Genomic DNA, 16,019 nt, shown 5'->3' on the forward strand with positions numbered 1-16,019 from the left:
CTAAAGGAAATTTATATTTCACAGGCATTGGAACCAGATGAGAAATCTCTCCAGGAAAATTGGGTAGCAAAATTTTATAAAGATGGGTGCTATGGTTTTCACACTTTAAATCTGGAGTGGGAATTGTGTGGCTCTCCTGATGTTGCTGAACTGCACCTCCTAGCAGCTTTCAAACAGCATAAGCAAGGATGAGAAATGTTTGCAGTCCTGCAGAGTCTGAACAGATGAATGATTCCCATCCCTGCTTCTAAACTTTCACTGGTATTATAAGCTGTTCACCAAGTTCTGGAAGTGTTATCCTCACCCAGCCATTTCCTTAGTCCATCACATATTCACAGATTCTGAAGTTTATCCGGCCTCTTAATCAGTGGACATCTAGGTCAGAATCAAAGGATGGAGGATGCCTATTAATCAGCACACTGCACTTCCGTGCCTGATCAAAGTACACACTGAATCAGCACTTTTAATGTAAAGCAGTCACACACTTATTAGAGGTGCATACAATTACCCCCTGGGGCTCTCCACTGGACCATAAAGTGGGTCATTTTGATTGACAGTGAAAACTTTCTTTTCCTTTGCCTGGATCTAATTTGGCTGTCCTGACAGAGAGGAACTTTGTCATATCATATCTTGCAGTCCACATCCAGTTTTCAGGTCAGGAAGAAACATTTCCCTGAGAGATACTGTTTCTTTCTCAGGTATTATATGATATGTGAATGGAGGGAGTGGGGAAATGAGATTGGCCAAGGCGTGAGAGCAGGCTGTTCCTGATTATGATTTTCACTTTTGTGCCTCTCCTGTAGAAACCTCAGTTCTGCCAGCCAGCAAACTCGGCAGAAGATGCGTGAGTGCCATGGCCTGGTGGATTCCATGGTCAACTATATAAATAGCTCACTGGAAGTAGGCAAATCAGAAGATAAGGTGAGTTTTCTCCTGGACACTGACTGCCTTGACTGAGGTCTTTTTTGGCATTTGTCATTGAGCGGAAGACTCTCTTTGTGTGCTCCTCTGTCTTTAGGTTGTGGTTTTTCTGCAGCCATGGGTAGTTTGCTGTGTTCATCTCACCAGTCTACATCAGATTGTCATTGTGCCCTCCAATTGAGAAGTTAGGGCCTCTTTGGACACTCAGACACCCCACCCTCCTTAGTGTGGCCATTGGCCTTGCTGGCTAGGAGGTTCTGGAAAACAAAAATTTCCCGAAATGCCAGAACTAAGCTGGTGGTTAAACCTTTCTTTTTATCAGCTGTTTGATTTCCCCTTCCTAGGTGGATGAAGTGAAGGAATTCCCCTTTTAGACTTCAGACCCAAGTTGTAAAATCAGAGTTTACTCTTTGGAAATTCCTGATACCAGTTATGGTGATGCTGTGTACAAAGCTCTTATCTCTTAAGATCTGTTAACATAAATGATGAAGGGAAATCATAATAAATTACCCAGAGAAGATGCAGATTTTCTGACGTCTGAAATCACTGTTCATGGAGTGCCATGTTGAGAGAGCAGAGAATATGGGGAAAAGTTATTTTTTACTATAGTTCCCAGAATTCCCCAGATAAGGAGTTGGGTGAGGAATTCTTAGATTTGCGGTTGGTGGACTGTAATTTCCCACAGCCCTAGCCAGCATGCTCAGTAGGAAGGAATTTAGCAATATTTAGAGGTCTGCATGATTTTTACTGTTGTTCTACAAAATGTTGACAGGACAAAAGTAATCCTCGTTTACTTTAATATCACTTCCAGGTCATGGACATAGCCTGACATGGGAGGTTATTGCTCAGGCAAGAGCTCCTTGGGAATCTATTTGTACATCCTTTCTTGTCCTTGACACAAATACATTGTGAATGTCTCCAGGCGATAAATCTGCCTCTATTCCTTTTTCTTTAAAAAAAATTAATTGGATTTTTAAAAAGTGTTATACTTTAAGTGTAAGGAAAAAGAAAGAAAAAAGAGGAGGGAAATACATTTGATATGAATGTAGGCTAGGCATATATATTAATATAAACTGACCGTATTTCCAAGAATATGTTTTCTTGAAATTGACATTTATAAAGTACTCTTAAAGACAAATGAATATTCTCAGTGCAAGCAGCCTCAGGCAAACATTTAGAAAAGTAAATAATAAATTATTGAGTTCGTGTATGTTTATTAAACAAAAACATATCTTTAGATGCTTTAGACTGGATCCAGATTACCTTTTATTTTGAGTAAACCTACTAAAATCAATATGCCTTCAGTAAGCTATGACTAAACTAAGGACCTCATCAGAGGGGCAGGGGGAAATGGAGGGAACTGTCCTCCTTTGTTCCCGACCATATTTCCCTGTCTTCTGGAGTCCCTTCCAGTCAAACCCTATATCCACGATCTGATCCCAGGTTTTCTGTTTATCCCAGATTATCTGGCAGTGCAGACTCATATAATCCAGTTTAAAGCAGAAAACCTGGGATCAGATCCTGGGATATAGGGCCTGTCTGGAAGGGCCCTGGGATGGCCTCCTACCTCACATCCATTCCCAGTTGTTTCCCCATATCCTCCCTGTGTTCTCCAAAAGGCACTCTGGACTCTGTTTATCTATGTTGCGGAAACAGAGCTCCACAGAGTCTCGCCAGAAGTTGTCTTGAGTAATGTGATGGACTCTGTGGGACTCTGTTTTATGGAGAAGGCACAGAGAAGATTGCATCTGATGAGTTCATATGTCTCATCGATTTCAGTGGGTCTCCTCTGAGCATCATGACTAAGAGCTATTTTAGGAGGAAGCAAGAGTTCTTGCAAGATAAATGATTAGGTTTTGTTCAATTTTGCCTTGTTTGCATTGTCTTTTTGTCAACTCCTTCTATTTGCGGACACACTTTGTAGTGATTTCTTGGAATCATACTAGATCTCTTCCAAAGGTTGTTTGGAAACAGGATATACTGTTTTTGCTGAGGTAATCTTATGGCAGGAAAGACAAAATTCTTCCTCTGAATTATCTTTTTCGTTTTTTAGAGTTACAGTTCAATTATGGCACTTCATTGCTACACCATAGTTCGGGGCATGGGTTGGGGGGAGTCCAGACAATGAGAGAGACTTTTTGTCTTAGATTTAAATAATAATAATAATAATAATAATAATAATAATAATAATAATAATAATAATAATAATATGTTGCAGCAAATGCAAGGATAGACTGGGATTGCAGAAATGCCATTTCAGAATTATTATTATTTTAGAAAACCTTGGAAACTACTGCAACCTCTGGCAATCTATTGACATGTTTTCCTCATCTGGAGAAATCTTAATCTGAATCTATCAATTTATGTTCCATATTTTGCCTAAGGCAAAAGAATGAAATAAAAATCTAAATATATAAAATATTAATGTTGGTGGCCAGAAATCTTTTGGGTAATTGTGAATACATAACCTACAGTAACACATTCACAACTGCTATGTGTTCATGATCCCTGTGCAGCCCCTTGTTCGGGGATTAGGTAGGGATCATGAAAATCTTTCAAACTCTACTTACTGGTAAGCAGCCACTGGAACTGATAAGGAAGCTGCCTGATGTTCCCACCCTCCCTCATGTAAGCTATATCTGGTGTTGTGGGAATTTGAGTCAAGGGTCATTTTTTCTGTTTGTTGCAACAGCATTTGCTCATGGAAGGGGTAGGAATATCAGGCAGCTGATTTTCCATTGATAGGGAAATGAATCTTCATTGATCTCTTTGGTTGCCTAGCAACAACAACATTGTTATTGTGCTACGTAATGTACAGTGGTCATATAGGATTCCAATTAACATCATTTTACTGTACAACCAAGCACTAAAAAAATTGCATGACTAAAATTTACCACCAAAAAAGTCCTTGAAGGATTGCCTAAAGAAAGTGAAGAAAATACTTTGCAAGGGAAAAAGTGCTGCAAGTGTTACCCCCCTTGTAATTGTTATGTGCCTTCAGGTTAGCTGTAAATTATGGTGACAATATGCTGGGATTTCCCCTAAAAAATTTGTTTTGGAAGGGGTTTGACATCGCCTTACTCTGAGGCTGAGAGCATATGGCCTGCCCAGGATTGCACAGGATTTTTTATGCATGAGCAGGAATTCAAATCCTGGTGTCTTGGTGTCCATATCCAACAATCAAAGTACTACACCATGCTGGATCCTCTTTAAAAAATTACTTCTTTTTCTCCATACAGAGTGTGGAGAATGCTGTCTGTGTACTGCGCAACCTCTCCTACCGCCTCTATGACGAGATGCCTCCTTCCTCACTCCAGCGGCTAGAAGGGCATAAGAGGAGCGATGGGGCTAGCATGACGAGTGAGCTGGTTGGCTGCTTCAGCCCACAAAGCAGGAGGACCCGAGAGGTGAGCGCAGGAAGATGAATAATGTTTTCAGGAGAAGATGGAAGACATGTCATGATGCTGCCTGTTTGGGAGTTCTGGAAATTAGGGCAAGAAGGGCTATGAATAGGACACGAACTTGACCAAGAAGGTGGCAAGGCATAATAGCCTGAATGTAACTGTTAATTCCCAGTTGAATTAGATTTATTTATATATTGACTCACCATTTAGAAATTGACTCAGTTGGGTCTATTCTAAGTGGGACTCATCAACTGGATTCAAGTCATTGTATATCCCAGCCTGGTCCCAGCATTTGCTTTTAGTGTCATAGTTCAGGTACCTGATAGATCTAAAATACAAGTTCATTTCTGTATTCCTGAGCATGTGCAAAATATATATTATCCAGCAGGGTGTGTAACTTACAGTGAGTACCCAACAATGAAAATTGGTGGAAAGGATTTCCAGATCAGGACAGGCAGACTTGACCTTTTTCAGAAGGCTGAAATACCATAAAAGAAATTGTTTCTAAAGATATGAGTCTGAGTTCACCAGTGAGAGCTCCTTGCCAGTATTTTTCCCCTAGGTGATGGAAAATTAGCAACAGGGCAGATGAGACACACAAAGAAAATGAATAAGGTTCCAGCAAAGAACATGAATTATCACTAGATCAGACAGAAGTAGATGTAAAATGTAGGAAGTAGAGTTCACTCTGAAGGAAGCCAGAATTGAGCTGGGTTCTGTGGGAGGTATGAAGGAGAAATATTTTAGATTCATAGAGAAAATACCCTAGAGCCTTATAGGGCAGGCCATTAAGTCGTCTCTCACTTTTCTTCCCAGCTCTACATGAATTCAGATATTGTGACCTTTACAGAAGTCTCCAAAGACCCCAAGGGAATGGAGTGGCTTTGGAACCCACAGATTGTCGGAGTCTACAACCGGCTTCTTCAGAGATGTGAGCTAAACAAGCACACCACAGAGGCCGCCTCAGGGGCTCTTCAGAACATCACTGCAGGAGATAGAAGGGTACTGCTACATATATCACTTGGATCTTATTAACTGCCCTGACACAAACTAGTGTCTGTATCAAGGAGGGTGAGGAAAAGCTCAAGAGATGTATTTCCAGTCTGCAATTTTATTTTATTTTAAAGATCGCCAACTTTGAAGATATGGCAAGAAACTAAAAGTAGGTCTGGACTTGCCCCTCTTCTCCACCCATTGAGTATTACAGGTATATTGAGTCAGTGTCTTCAAATGATGAAAGATCTCAGTCCCCAAAGCTACCCTGAAGGGAAAGGCTAGAAGAACTTCTCCCAACCTGAACTTGTGTTCTCTCAGCAGTTGCATATAAAGCTGACACTGTCTGAAAGTTCCCAAAGCCCCAGGGAGAGAAACATATGTCTTGAGAAGAATATTATTTGTACAGCTCTCGTTGACTGGCCTTCCTGGGATCAGGAGAGTGGCCACAGGGAGTTTACCCTCCACTGTAGCAAAAGACTTGGTGGATGTGTTGGAAATGGGAAATCTAGTCAAAAAGACATGACAGAGCCTCGCTGAAGCCATATAAGAACGATTTCTGAAAATCAATAGGGTGCTTATTAAGCAAGTAGAGAAGCAAGTTAAACCACCTCTTGCAGTGCTTCAGTACTGACTGCAGGCATACACACAAAAAAGTTTTATGGCTTGGAAGTGTAGCAAATGAGAGAAGGGTCAGCCAGACATCGCACTAATTCCACACCTTGCCATTACTTACTTCCACATTCAAAGCAGGGAGGAAAGCTTCCCTCCCTCTTCCTTTTTCAGCCAATGAATTATTCTCTCCTTACTATTCTGTGGCACTAGATCATTGTGGAAAGCACAGAGCAGAACCTTATATATATTGGATCCCCCCCCCCAAAAATCTCAATCAGGTAGCAATACCTTGAGACTGTAAGGGCATAAGAATTGCCCTGCAAGTCCCAAATTCTCTTGCAACAGTGATCAGAGCTGCATTTATTTATTTATTTTACCTTCCCCCCCCCCCCTGCATTTCTCTACCCCAAAGGGGACTCAAGGCAGCTTATATATGGCAATTATTCAATGCCTTAAAACACCACAAAATATTAAGCTTAAAAATAAATTAAATTAAAATTAATACATGTTAAACATTCAAAAACAATACATTCAATATTAAAATCACACCATCCAGAAATTATAGTTCAAGGCCGTTCCGTCGTCATTGTACATACAGTATTCCAAGTCTATTATTTCACTGCTCTATTCTCCAAAAGCCTGATCCCAGAGCCAGGTTTTTACTTTCCTTCTGAAGACTAGAAGGTAGGGGGCTGATCTAATCTTGCTAGGGAGGGAGTTCCACAGCCGAGGTGCCACCACTGAGAAGGCCCTGTTTCTCGTCCCCACCAGTCGTGCTTGCAAAGCAGGCAGGTCAGAGATCAGGGCCTCCCCAGACAATCTTAATCCCCGAAGTGGCTCATAGAGCAAGATACGTTCAGACAGGTAAGCTGGGCCAGAACCATTTAGGGCTCCACAGGCTAAAGCCAGCACTTTGAATTGTGCTCGGTAGCAGACTGGCAGCCAGTGGAGCTGGCGCAACAGAGGAGTTGTGTGCTCCCTGTACGCTGCTCCAGTGAGCAACCTGGCTGCTGCCCATTGGACCAATTGAAGTTTCCAAACAGTCTTTTAAAGGTAACTCCATATATAGCACATTGCTATAGTCACTATGGGATGTAAAAAGAGTGTGGAGTACCATGGCCAAGTCAGACTTCCCAAGGTACGGATATCCAAATAGAGGTGCAAAAAGTAAGGTTTATCAGCTGCATGCAGTCCCCAAATCTTATCTTTCAGCTTCCACAATACCTTTAGATCCCAAAATTTAGCCTGGAGGAATGGCCATTTGTTCTGTGCTGTCCAAATCACTGCAAATAAATTCAGCCATATGGATTTAATTGTTCCATCTACCCACCAGTCATGATACATAAAACAGCCCTCCCCTAATGGCAGACTTTTGTCACAATCTGAAAAAGTTCTGACATCCCCTGGTTAGCTTAAATATGACTGCGCAGTCTGCAAGGGAGGAATAGGGCAAACATTTTCCTTGTCCCTGTTACAGTTGTCCACTTAAGCTCAAAAACAGGGACAGGTGTGCAATAGCACCCTATGGCTCATGTTCCCCAGCAACTGGTATTATTCAAAGGCATTCTGCCTCTGATGCTCCAGAATGAATGTAGCTATCTTGACTGCTAATCACAGCTAGTCTTTGCTTCAATAAATTTGTTTCATCTACTTTGAAAACTCGGGGTGGTGAATTTCACATCTTGGCTGTGTAGAGGGACGTTTGCTTTTGTCTATTCCAAAACTGCCACTGTTGAGCTCGCTCCCACTATCCAGACCTGAGATTCCAGTATTATATAGAAATTCCTCTCTCTTCTTGAGCCTGACCCGGCTGCTGGGTCACCCTCCTTTGCTGACTTGAACTCTTCTTCCTCCTCCTCCCTTGTAGTGGGCAGGTGTCCTGAGCAGAGTGGCTTTGGAGCAAGAGAGAATCCTCAATCCAGTGCTGGACAGAGTTCGCACAGCCGACCATAACCAGCTTCGTTCACTAACGGGCCTAATTCGCAACCTGTCCAGGAACGCACGCAACAAAGATGAGATGTGTGAGTGCACATTCAGGCAAAGGGAAGGCCAACACACAGGGTCTGACCAAAATCTGGATGGGGCTGCCCCTTTGGACACAATGTTTCCTTCTCCCTGAACCTGTGCTGAGAACTGTACTTTCTATAACTGCATTGCTGAAGTGTTTTCTTTTTGGATTGGCAGCAACCAAGGTGGTGAGCCATTTGATTGAGAAGCTCCCAGGTAGCTCTGGAGACAAGTGGCCTCCAACAGATGTGGTTGTCAACATCATCGCAGTGCTGAACAACTTGGTTGTGGAAAGTCCCATTGCTGCCCGTGACATTGTCTACTTTGACGGTCTGCGGAAGCTCTTCTACATCAAAAAGAAAAGGGACAGGTGGGAATTATGGCCGAGAGCTTCCTTCTCCTTCTTCCAGAATTATATTTTGAGAGACACATTTTATCCTAATTGCCTTTGGTCCCCTGCTGCAGGATGCACTTCCCCTTCTTACATCTGCAATCTCAGCAGCTGAACTTGAAGGCCATTGAAACTATCTCAACATTAGATCTATTCCTACCACATAAATAAGGAATAAGGGAATAAAGACATTGCCTCTTCGAAATAAGATTCTGCCTTACCCACTCCAGAATTTTCTTCCAGACCTTATATTTCTAGTTTTGCAGTAATTTAAAACATAACTGAGAATCCCAAAGGAATGCAAATACAAAAGTTATAGATGTGAATGATTTTCATTCACTCTATGCAAGGTTGGACATTTGGAGACTGAAAGAAATGTTTATTTGATGAGCAGAATACTTATTTAGCAGAGCAATGCCCTCATTTTGCCCCTATAGCATGTCTCTATAATATGGGTCCATTCCTTGATGAAGTACTTTTTTTTCAGAGTTGCAGCCCAAATATCATAGAATCATATAATTGGAAAAGACCACAAGAGCCACTCAACCCAATCAAAGCAGTCCTGACAGATGGCCATCCTTCCTCTATTTCAAATCCTTCAGAGGAGACTTACCACATTCCACGCCAATACTGTCATCATTCATAGTTACTATGAAGTTCACCTCACTGAACTGAATACAGCTTCTTAGGTTGCAACCCCAACATTGTGCCCCTGCGCATGCCTGCTCAGATTGGAACATCAGTCTAGGATGTTCAGTGATGGCAACCTGATGTGAAATCTACCAATATTTCATGTAGGAGATGCAAGCATGACCCTGCCTCACATGTTATGTCTCTCTTCTTTCTCCAGCTCAGAAAGTGAGAAGTCCTCCAGAGCTGCTACCAGCCTCCTGAGCAATATGTGGCAGTACAGTAAGCTTCATCGGGACTATAAATCGGTATGGCTTTTTTCCCTCTTTCCTTCCACTTTTCAGTGCATTTTAGATAAAAATTTCCTGCTCAGTGCAGATGAAGAGACATTACAGCGGACCTGGCATCTGCTGGTGTTTGTGTGCTCTCTCTCTCTCTCTCTCTCTCTCTCTCCCCCCCCCCCCCTCCGTGGATACCAAAATCCATGGATGCTCAGGTTCCAACAACAACAGCAACAACAAACATTGACAAAATTACGATCTGTCAACTGCAAAAGGCCACCTTACTGGGATCTGTGCACATCATCTGAAAATACATCACACAGTCCTAAACACTTGGGAAGTGTTTGACTTGTGATTTTGTGATATGAAATCCAGCATATATCTCTCATTTACTGTGTCATACTGTGTCTTTGTGTCAATAATAATAATAATAATAATAATCTTTATGTATTTCACTTTCAAGCCTTGCAGTGATGCCTGCATTTTCCTTTCTTTCCTAAAAGTTCATATCAATAGGCATCTTATAGGATAGATGTGCATAACGGGTGGAAAATCCAGCATACTATCTCTACCTACATTTCACCCTGCATAGACTTCACTCATCCATTTTAATGTACTTTGGGAATTGGAAACATGTTTCAGTCATCCTGAGAGTCACTGGAGATGTGATCCAGAATTGGGGCGGGGAGGGGGGGGGGGAGAGAGAGAGAGAGAATGAGAGAATGAGAGAGAGAGAGAGAGAGAGAGAGAGAGAGAGAGAGAGAGAGAGAGAGAGAGAGAGAGAGAGAGAGAGATCACACAGAAGGCCTTCCCATACAGCCATATTCCACTACCACCTCTTTCTAAGATGATCAACCACAATGGGAAATTAAGGTTTTATATAGTGGTTTAATTTTTAGACTAACAAATATCAGCTAGTATGGCTTTCCATGCAAGCATCAGAAAACATGCACCTGCTCGAAGCCCTATTTCCACAGGCACACATTGCTTTTTTGTATTGAGCTATCCCAGTGTTAACTTTACCAAGGGTGCTTTTGTGCTTAGCTGCACAACACTAAATAGACATTAGCGAACTCAGATGTGCCCTGTGTTACCCCTTCACAATAAGTCATATATATTTACCATTTCCATGATGGAAAGTAATGGTATTCACTAAAACAGCTTGGTGGTTAGCTTGCAGTTTCATTCCAAGTGTCATGGTGTGCGCTTGCAAATATATGTCAACAGGCTTTATAAGAAGCACTTATTTTTAGGACGTTTGCTTATTTTTCTCAGTCTTCTGTTTAAGAACATCATTAGAGGATGATGCGTAGCCCTTGTTTCAGAACACAGATGTCGGAGTGCTTGAGTTTCCTCTGCTGGAGATGTAATAAGGCAGGGAACATCATTCATGGGGAAATGCAGGTGAGGGGGAGATTTTATCCTGATATGGATTATAGTCTAAGGAGATATCACAGATTAACAGCTCATGGCTTCCGTGTTAGTGGGAGGTGAATCTGCTCTGGGTTTTAGTCTGAAGTGGAAAGGGACAATTCACAGTGCTGGACCTTATCTATTAGGTTCAGCACTTCAGAACATTCATTTAGTGGTCTGATTCCAGAGTACATTCACTGCTTCAATTACACAGAAGCCACTAGCTGCCTTTGTGCAGGAATGAGTGACGTCTATATCAGTACCTCTTTTCAGATTTTGTTCTATTTTTGGCCTTAGGTATATGCTCAATTCATGATTTACCCTTATGTGACAAATCTTTTATGTGTTTTTACAGAAGGGCTATCGAAAAGAGGACTTCATAGGCCTGTAAAGAAAAGAGCACAAAGAAAATGGACTGTTCAGACCTAATTCTTCCACACAAAAATTGTCTAAAAAGCTCCAGCATGAACTGTGGCCTCTCCTTCATGAAACTCCTTCCGCACAGTGCCTTATTTTTTATAGATCTCAGCCCAGTCTGCCTGATGTGCATTTTTGCATTCTTTTTTGTTGCTTTTTCAAGTCTCTTAAAAGTTCATTTGCTTTTCCTGACAATTTTATCTCATAAAGACGTTTCTTCACTCTAAAGATGCAAATCCAAGCAAATTCTCAGGGCTTCTTGAGTCTGCACAAAACATTCACGTACTGAAAGTTCAAACACCTCCATGTTTCTTTGGAAATTGTAGGTGCTGATGTCAAGACATGACCTCCAGACTTGCTCAGGATGCTGAAGGAAGGCTTCCAAGGTGCTTGAGTCATCTCTGGCTCCTTCCATCCGATTTAGTTTGTGCCTCTTGCTCTCTTATCCCAGTTCTGTTGCTGCTACTTGCTTGTGTTATCCCTATGTCCTTTGGACCCTTAAAAAGGAACGGTTTGCTTTCAGTTTTAAAGAATTTGGGGTATCTTATTATGAGGAACAAAAAGAATGAATATATTTTAATTATAAACAAGCTTATGCCTGGAATAGTAGGAAAATTCCACTTATTTCTAGTGGCTCTGGATGAAAGTTGATGGAACTTGAAGGCTCTGGCAAGGTTCAAAGTTGCACTGACCAAGAAGTAGGGAAACATGCTTTGTAGTATAAATCCATGCATTGCTTAAGGATTGGGGATCACTTTTTCTGGACTACAACGTCCAACAATCACCAGTCATGCTGGATTGTGAAGTTCTGAGAGTAATAATCCACAAATGCAACTTTTCCATCTTTAGATGGAGATAAGTGGTGGATGTTTTCATTAACTTAGCCCATTAAGTCAGAAACAATAATGGTTGTGAAGACAGAATTATCTGTTGAGACACATACCTGTTAGCTCTAGTTGATACGGAGTCTGTGAAACAAGGTGGGGTATTACAGGCCTTGGGACAAAATCTGGCCTTCCCAAGATCCGAATCCAGCCCTTCCCCATGATAGCTGCATTTCGTGATTCCCTAGTTTTTGTATGAAGCTTCCCCTATTCTAAATGGCTCAGATGTTTAAGTTTAAATATGTTGATATTTTTGATGCTACATTAGACCACTTATGTTATGCGTGATGACTTGTGACCAAATATGGCCACTATCCACTACTGGAATATATTCCTGAGAATTTTTCTGAAGTTTTTTTTTTTCAGGCTGAAAGAAATACTCTCCCTTAGTAGAAAATATGTTAATAGTAAAATTATGGAAAGGGAGCACTGGCTGCCTTACAACCTGCTGTCCAAAAAAGCATTCTCAAGTTGTTATTGGGAGTGCTTTGGCCATCTTGAGGTGGACTGTATATCATTTTACTCCCTCTGTTCAGCTGAGATCGTCCTGACAGATGTGAAGTGCAAGGGGTTGAGCCACAGTGAAATATATTTAAATACAGGGTAAAGCTTTGGACCACAATGTTCATCTAGAAATTGAATGTTGCATTCAATGCTATCTCTTGCCAGGTTAACAGCACTGGCATTATCTTCAATAGCCTTGATGCTCACTCTGTTAAATCGGGGAAATCCTTTGTTACTGGGAGTGCTATCCATAGATATGAAAACTGTTATATGGAAAGCACCTATTGTGAGCCTCAGGCAGAACTCTTAACAACACAGCACCATGTTTGTACTGTATTTAGCATTTTCCTCTAATATAGTGGGAAAGAGCTATTTCTCAGAAGTACAAATAGTAAGGTACATGAAGGCTGGCTCATTGAGTTAGAGTTGTGAGATGAGTATTAGAACAGGCACCTTTTGTTAGTTGTAAGAGACCTGAAAATCACAAAGATGACTTTGTATGTACTAAAGCTGTTCCATAGCTAATACCCCATTGATACTTCTTGCTGTGTCAAGCCAAAAGCAAAATCAAGCAAGGAACCACATGACTGGGTTCTTTAAAAAAAACACAGCATCCTAGTACACACAGAGGGAAATTTAATAAAGGGAGATACTCTAACACATAATTAAATGTCCTGTTGTGGGCAAAGTTGTTTTTGTGTTCCATTATCAACTTTATTAGAGTATTTCTTCAAAGGACTGGATCAAAGGAGAATTATCACAAAGAAATTGATGCAATGTCAAGACAATATTATAATTACACTTCTGTATACTACACATTGCAGATTGTAGATTCTGATGCTAGTTCCACTACAAAGATGTGCATTATGACATACAGAAATCAGTATTCATGTGCCTTAGCCCACCAACATCCCAGTTCTCATCTCCCTCCACTAAAAGCCACTGATAGGATTTCTCTTACTTGAATAGTTGCAATCTTGAGTGTGCTGCCTTTCACATAAGCCAGCAACAGCCCTTGAGATCCATCCATATCAAAGGAAGGATGCACACTGTGCCTTTCATGGTGGGCCTCTGGCTCTAATATTGGGATACTGGGATTTTGGCTTTAAGATTCTTTCTGTAAATGTTAAAATTTGGATGTAGTATTGATTGGAGACCACGTTTTGCTTAATCCAATGGGTAGCCCATATGGTTTCAAGGGGCAATAAAGGTGTGAGCAAACTGTCCTGTATATGTTGTATATAGAATATGTCCTCCTCTAGAAGTATAAGGGTTTGCATGTCATTTGGGTTGGGTTTTGGGGGTGCTTTTTCAGTGTTTTGTGGGGGTGTTTCCCTTTATGAATCTTAACTCCAAGGCCCTGAGGCCTTACCTACTTTACATAGTTTTCTGAAAATCAGAATTAGGTGATGGATGCACAGAACACAAGAAAGGAAGAGTGGTTTTTTTTTTTGTGGTTGTCCAGCACTTGGCATCTTACATTTGAAAATATCTCCCACCAGTTCCTGGATATAAGAATTGAAACCCTGTTCTCAATATTTGGCCTTCCAGATGTTTTGCATTTCAGTTTCACAGAAGCCCCAGCATGTTTGGGCAGAGCTCAGGCATTCTGAGAGCTGAAGTAAAAAAAAGGTTTAGAGGATTAAATCTTAAAAGACACCGCTCCCTAACTCAAGAAGAAGAAAAAGACCATTCCTATGACCCAATTTGTAGATAAAATGGCACTGCAATAAAAAACCACTATGAACAAAGGAAGTAAGTACTGTTTGCTTATATGAATGCAGTTCTCTTAGGAATGAAATAAACTCTCTTGGAACAGTTCTTTGTTGGAGAAAACTTGGACTATAAAGCTTTACAGCAATACCGTTGACTTCATTTTATGAGAGGAGATCAAGCATAGAAGAATAGTGGCATATGCACATGTAAGCCTACATTACACCTGTGTATGCCTTTTTGGGAATCAGTCTGGAGGTTGGTATTCCCTTTCTCCATCCACAACAGCTAAACCCCCCTCCCAGCATCTATTAGAGCAGTGGTTCTCAACCTGTGGGTCCCCAGGTGTTTTGGCCTTCAACTCCCAGAAATCCTAACGGCTGGTAAACTGGCTGGGATTTCTTGGAGTTGTAGGCTGAAACACCTGGGGATCCACAGGTTGAGAACCACTGCATTAGAGTCATTGCACAGAGACCTGGAGGGGGAATGACGCTGTCTTGTAGCTGTTGCATTGCAACTCCCAGAATTTCCCATCATTGTCTATGCTGACTAGGGCAACTAGGACCTGTTGTCCAACAAGAAATGCCACCTCTACAGGATAATCAGATGCAATGGACATGGGGATAGCTAGATAGAAGACAGTGATTGAATGCTTCAGCTTTTCTAATACTTGCTTAACAATGCACACCTGCCAAAATTTTGTCTTCTATGCAGTTATGTGTTTTTAAAATCCTGTCATTCTTTGCATCGGTTTGCTTACATTCATGTAGATGGACCTTGTTCTGAATGTTAACTGTGTATGACCAACATACAGGGGACAGTAACAGAACAACCTGTTGCCCAATTTGGGCATGCTCAACTTTGTACTTACTTCAGTGCATGCTGTTGTATGCTCAACAGGCTCCTTTGTATTATTAAATATAAATGCTTTGACCATTGATTACTGTTTTCCTTCCTGAGCTGTTCAAGATGTGTACATGGCCTATCCATAGTAGACAATAAGTTTAAAATATCACTTGCTCCATAGAATGCTGAAAATTGTGTTCCTGTGATATAGGCTAAGAATTTTTAATAGAATTTTCACAACTCTGCCATTCCTAGGATTCTTCAAGGAAAACATGACACTTAACGAATATAATTTTTTTTACGTATATAGTGCAGATAGGCCCAACTGCCAGCATGGTGCAGTGGTTTGGTTGGTGGGTCTATGAGTCTGGAGTCCAGAGTTTGAATCACCACTTGGGCATGCAAACTCCCTTTGACAAGTCACACTCAGCCTCAACAATTTCTTGAACAAATCTTGTCAATGGGGTTCCCTGATGTCTTGTAATTTCTGGGGATTTAGGTTTACAGTTGGGAATGACCAAGCCTGCCCCCAAACCCTCTCTTTGCAGTGTAGCAGCACCCTGACCAAAGTAGTATTTCTTAGGCACTGGATAGTGGGGTGCAGGAAGATGACCTCTGCAGCTCTCTCTTGGTCACAGGGCACCCTGGCAAAACATTGTGGCAAGACCCTGAGGAGTTCCTGCTGTCAGAATGCAAAGTTATGCTTTTGGGATGTGGCATTATGTGATGTAGCTGTAATGATAGAGCTCTATCATTACATTGACAAAGCTTCTTCCAAGTATACATTATATTTCTGAGAGGACCTTAGCCTAAATTGAAATGACTTCCTAGTATGATTGAATTATTTTGATATAGCTCGGGCATATCTGCTAGTCAAGTTGCAGCTGTTCAAATACAACAGTTTTAAACATTTTGAAATATTTTAAATAGTAGCAGTTACTAGCATTATTTGGATAGCCTTTTCTGTTACTTTTTCCGTCATTGTGGCAAATAATGCAGT

At 41.2% G+C, this 16,019-nt stretch overlaps 1 protein-coding gene across 2 annotated transcripts in view; it reads left to right on the forward strand.

Annotated features, from left to right (window-relative positions):
- Window positions 1-15,113, forward strand: part of pkp3 (plakophilin 3) — an 82,426-nt gene extending 67,313 nt beyond the window's left edge. For both annotated transcript variants that reach the window (XM_016993682.2, XM_062967520.1), the window contains 7 exons: window positions 804-921; window positions 4,161-4,328; window positions 5,142-5,327; window positions 7,801-7,954; window positions 8,118-8,310; window positions 9,182-9,269; window positions 11,011-15,113. In XM_016993682.2, the coding sequence (XP_016849171.2) occupies window positions 804-921; window positions 4,161-4,328; window positions 5,142-5,327; window positions 7,801-7,954; window positions 8,118-8,310; window positions 9,182-9,269; window positions 11,011-11,046 (943 nt within the window). In that variant the 3' untranslated portion in view covers window positions 11,047-15,113. The remainder of the gene's footprint in view (window positions 1-803; window positions 922-4,160; window positions 4,329-5,141; window positions 5,328-7,800; window positions 7,955-8,117; window positions 8,311-9,181; window positions 9,270-11,010) is intronic.
- The last annotated feature ends 906 nt before the right edge of the window (window positions 15,114-16,019 follow it).

Source organism: Anolis carolinensis, chromosome 1 (genome assembly GCF_035594765.1).
Source record: "Anolis carolinensis isolate JA03-04 chromosome 1, rAnoCar3.1.pri, whole genome shotgun sequence".
NCBI lineage: Eukaryota > Metazoa > Chordata > Lepidosauria > Squamata > Dactyloidae > Anolis > Anolis carolinensis.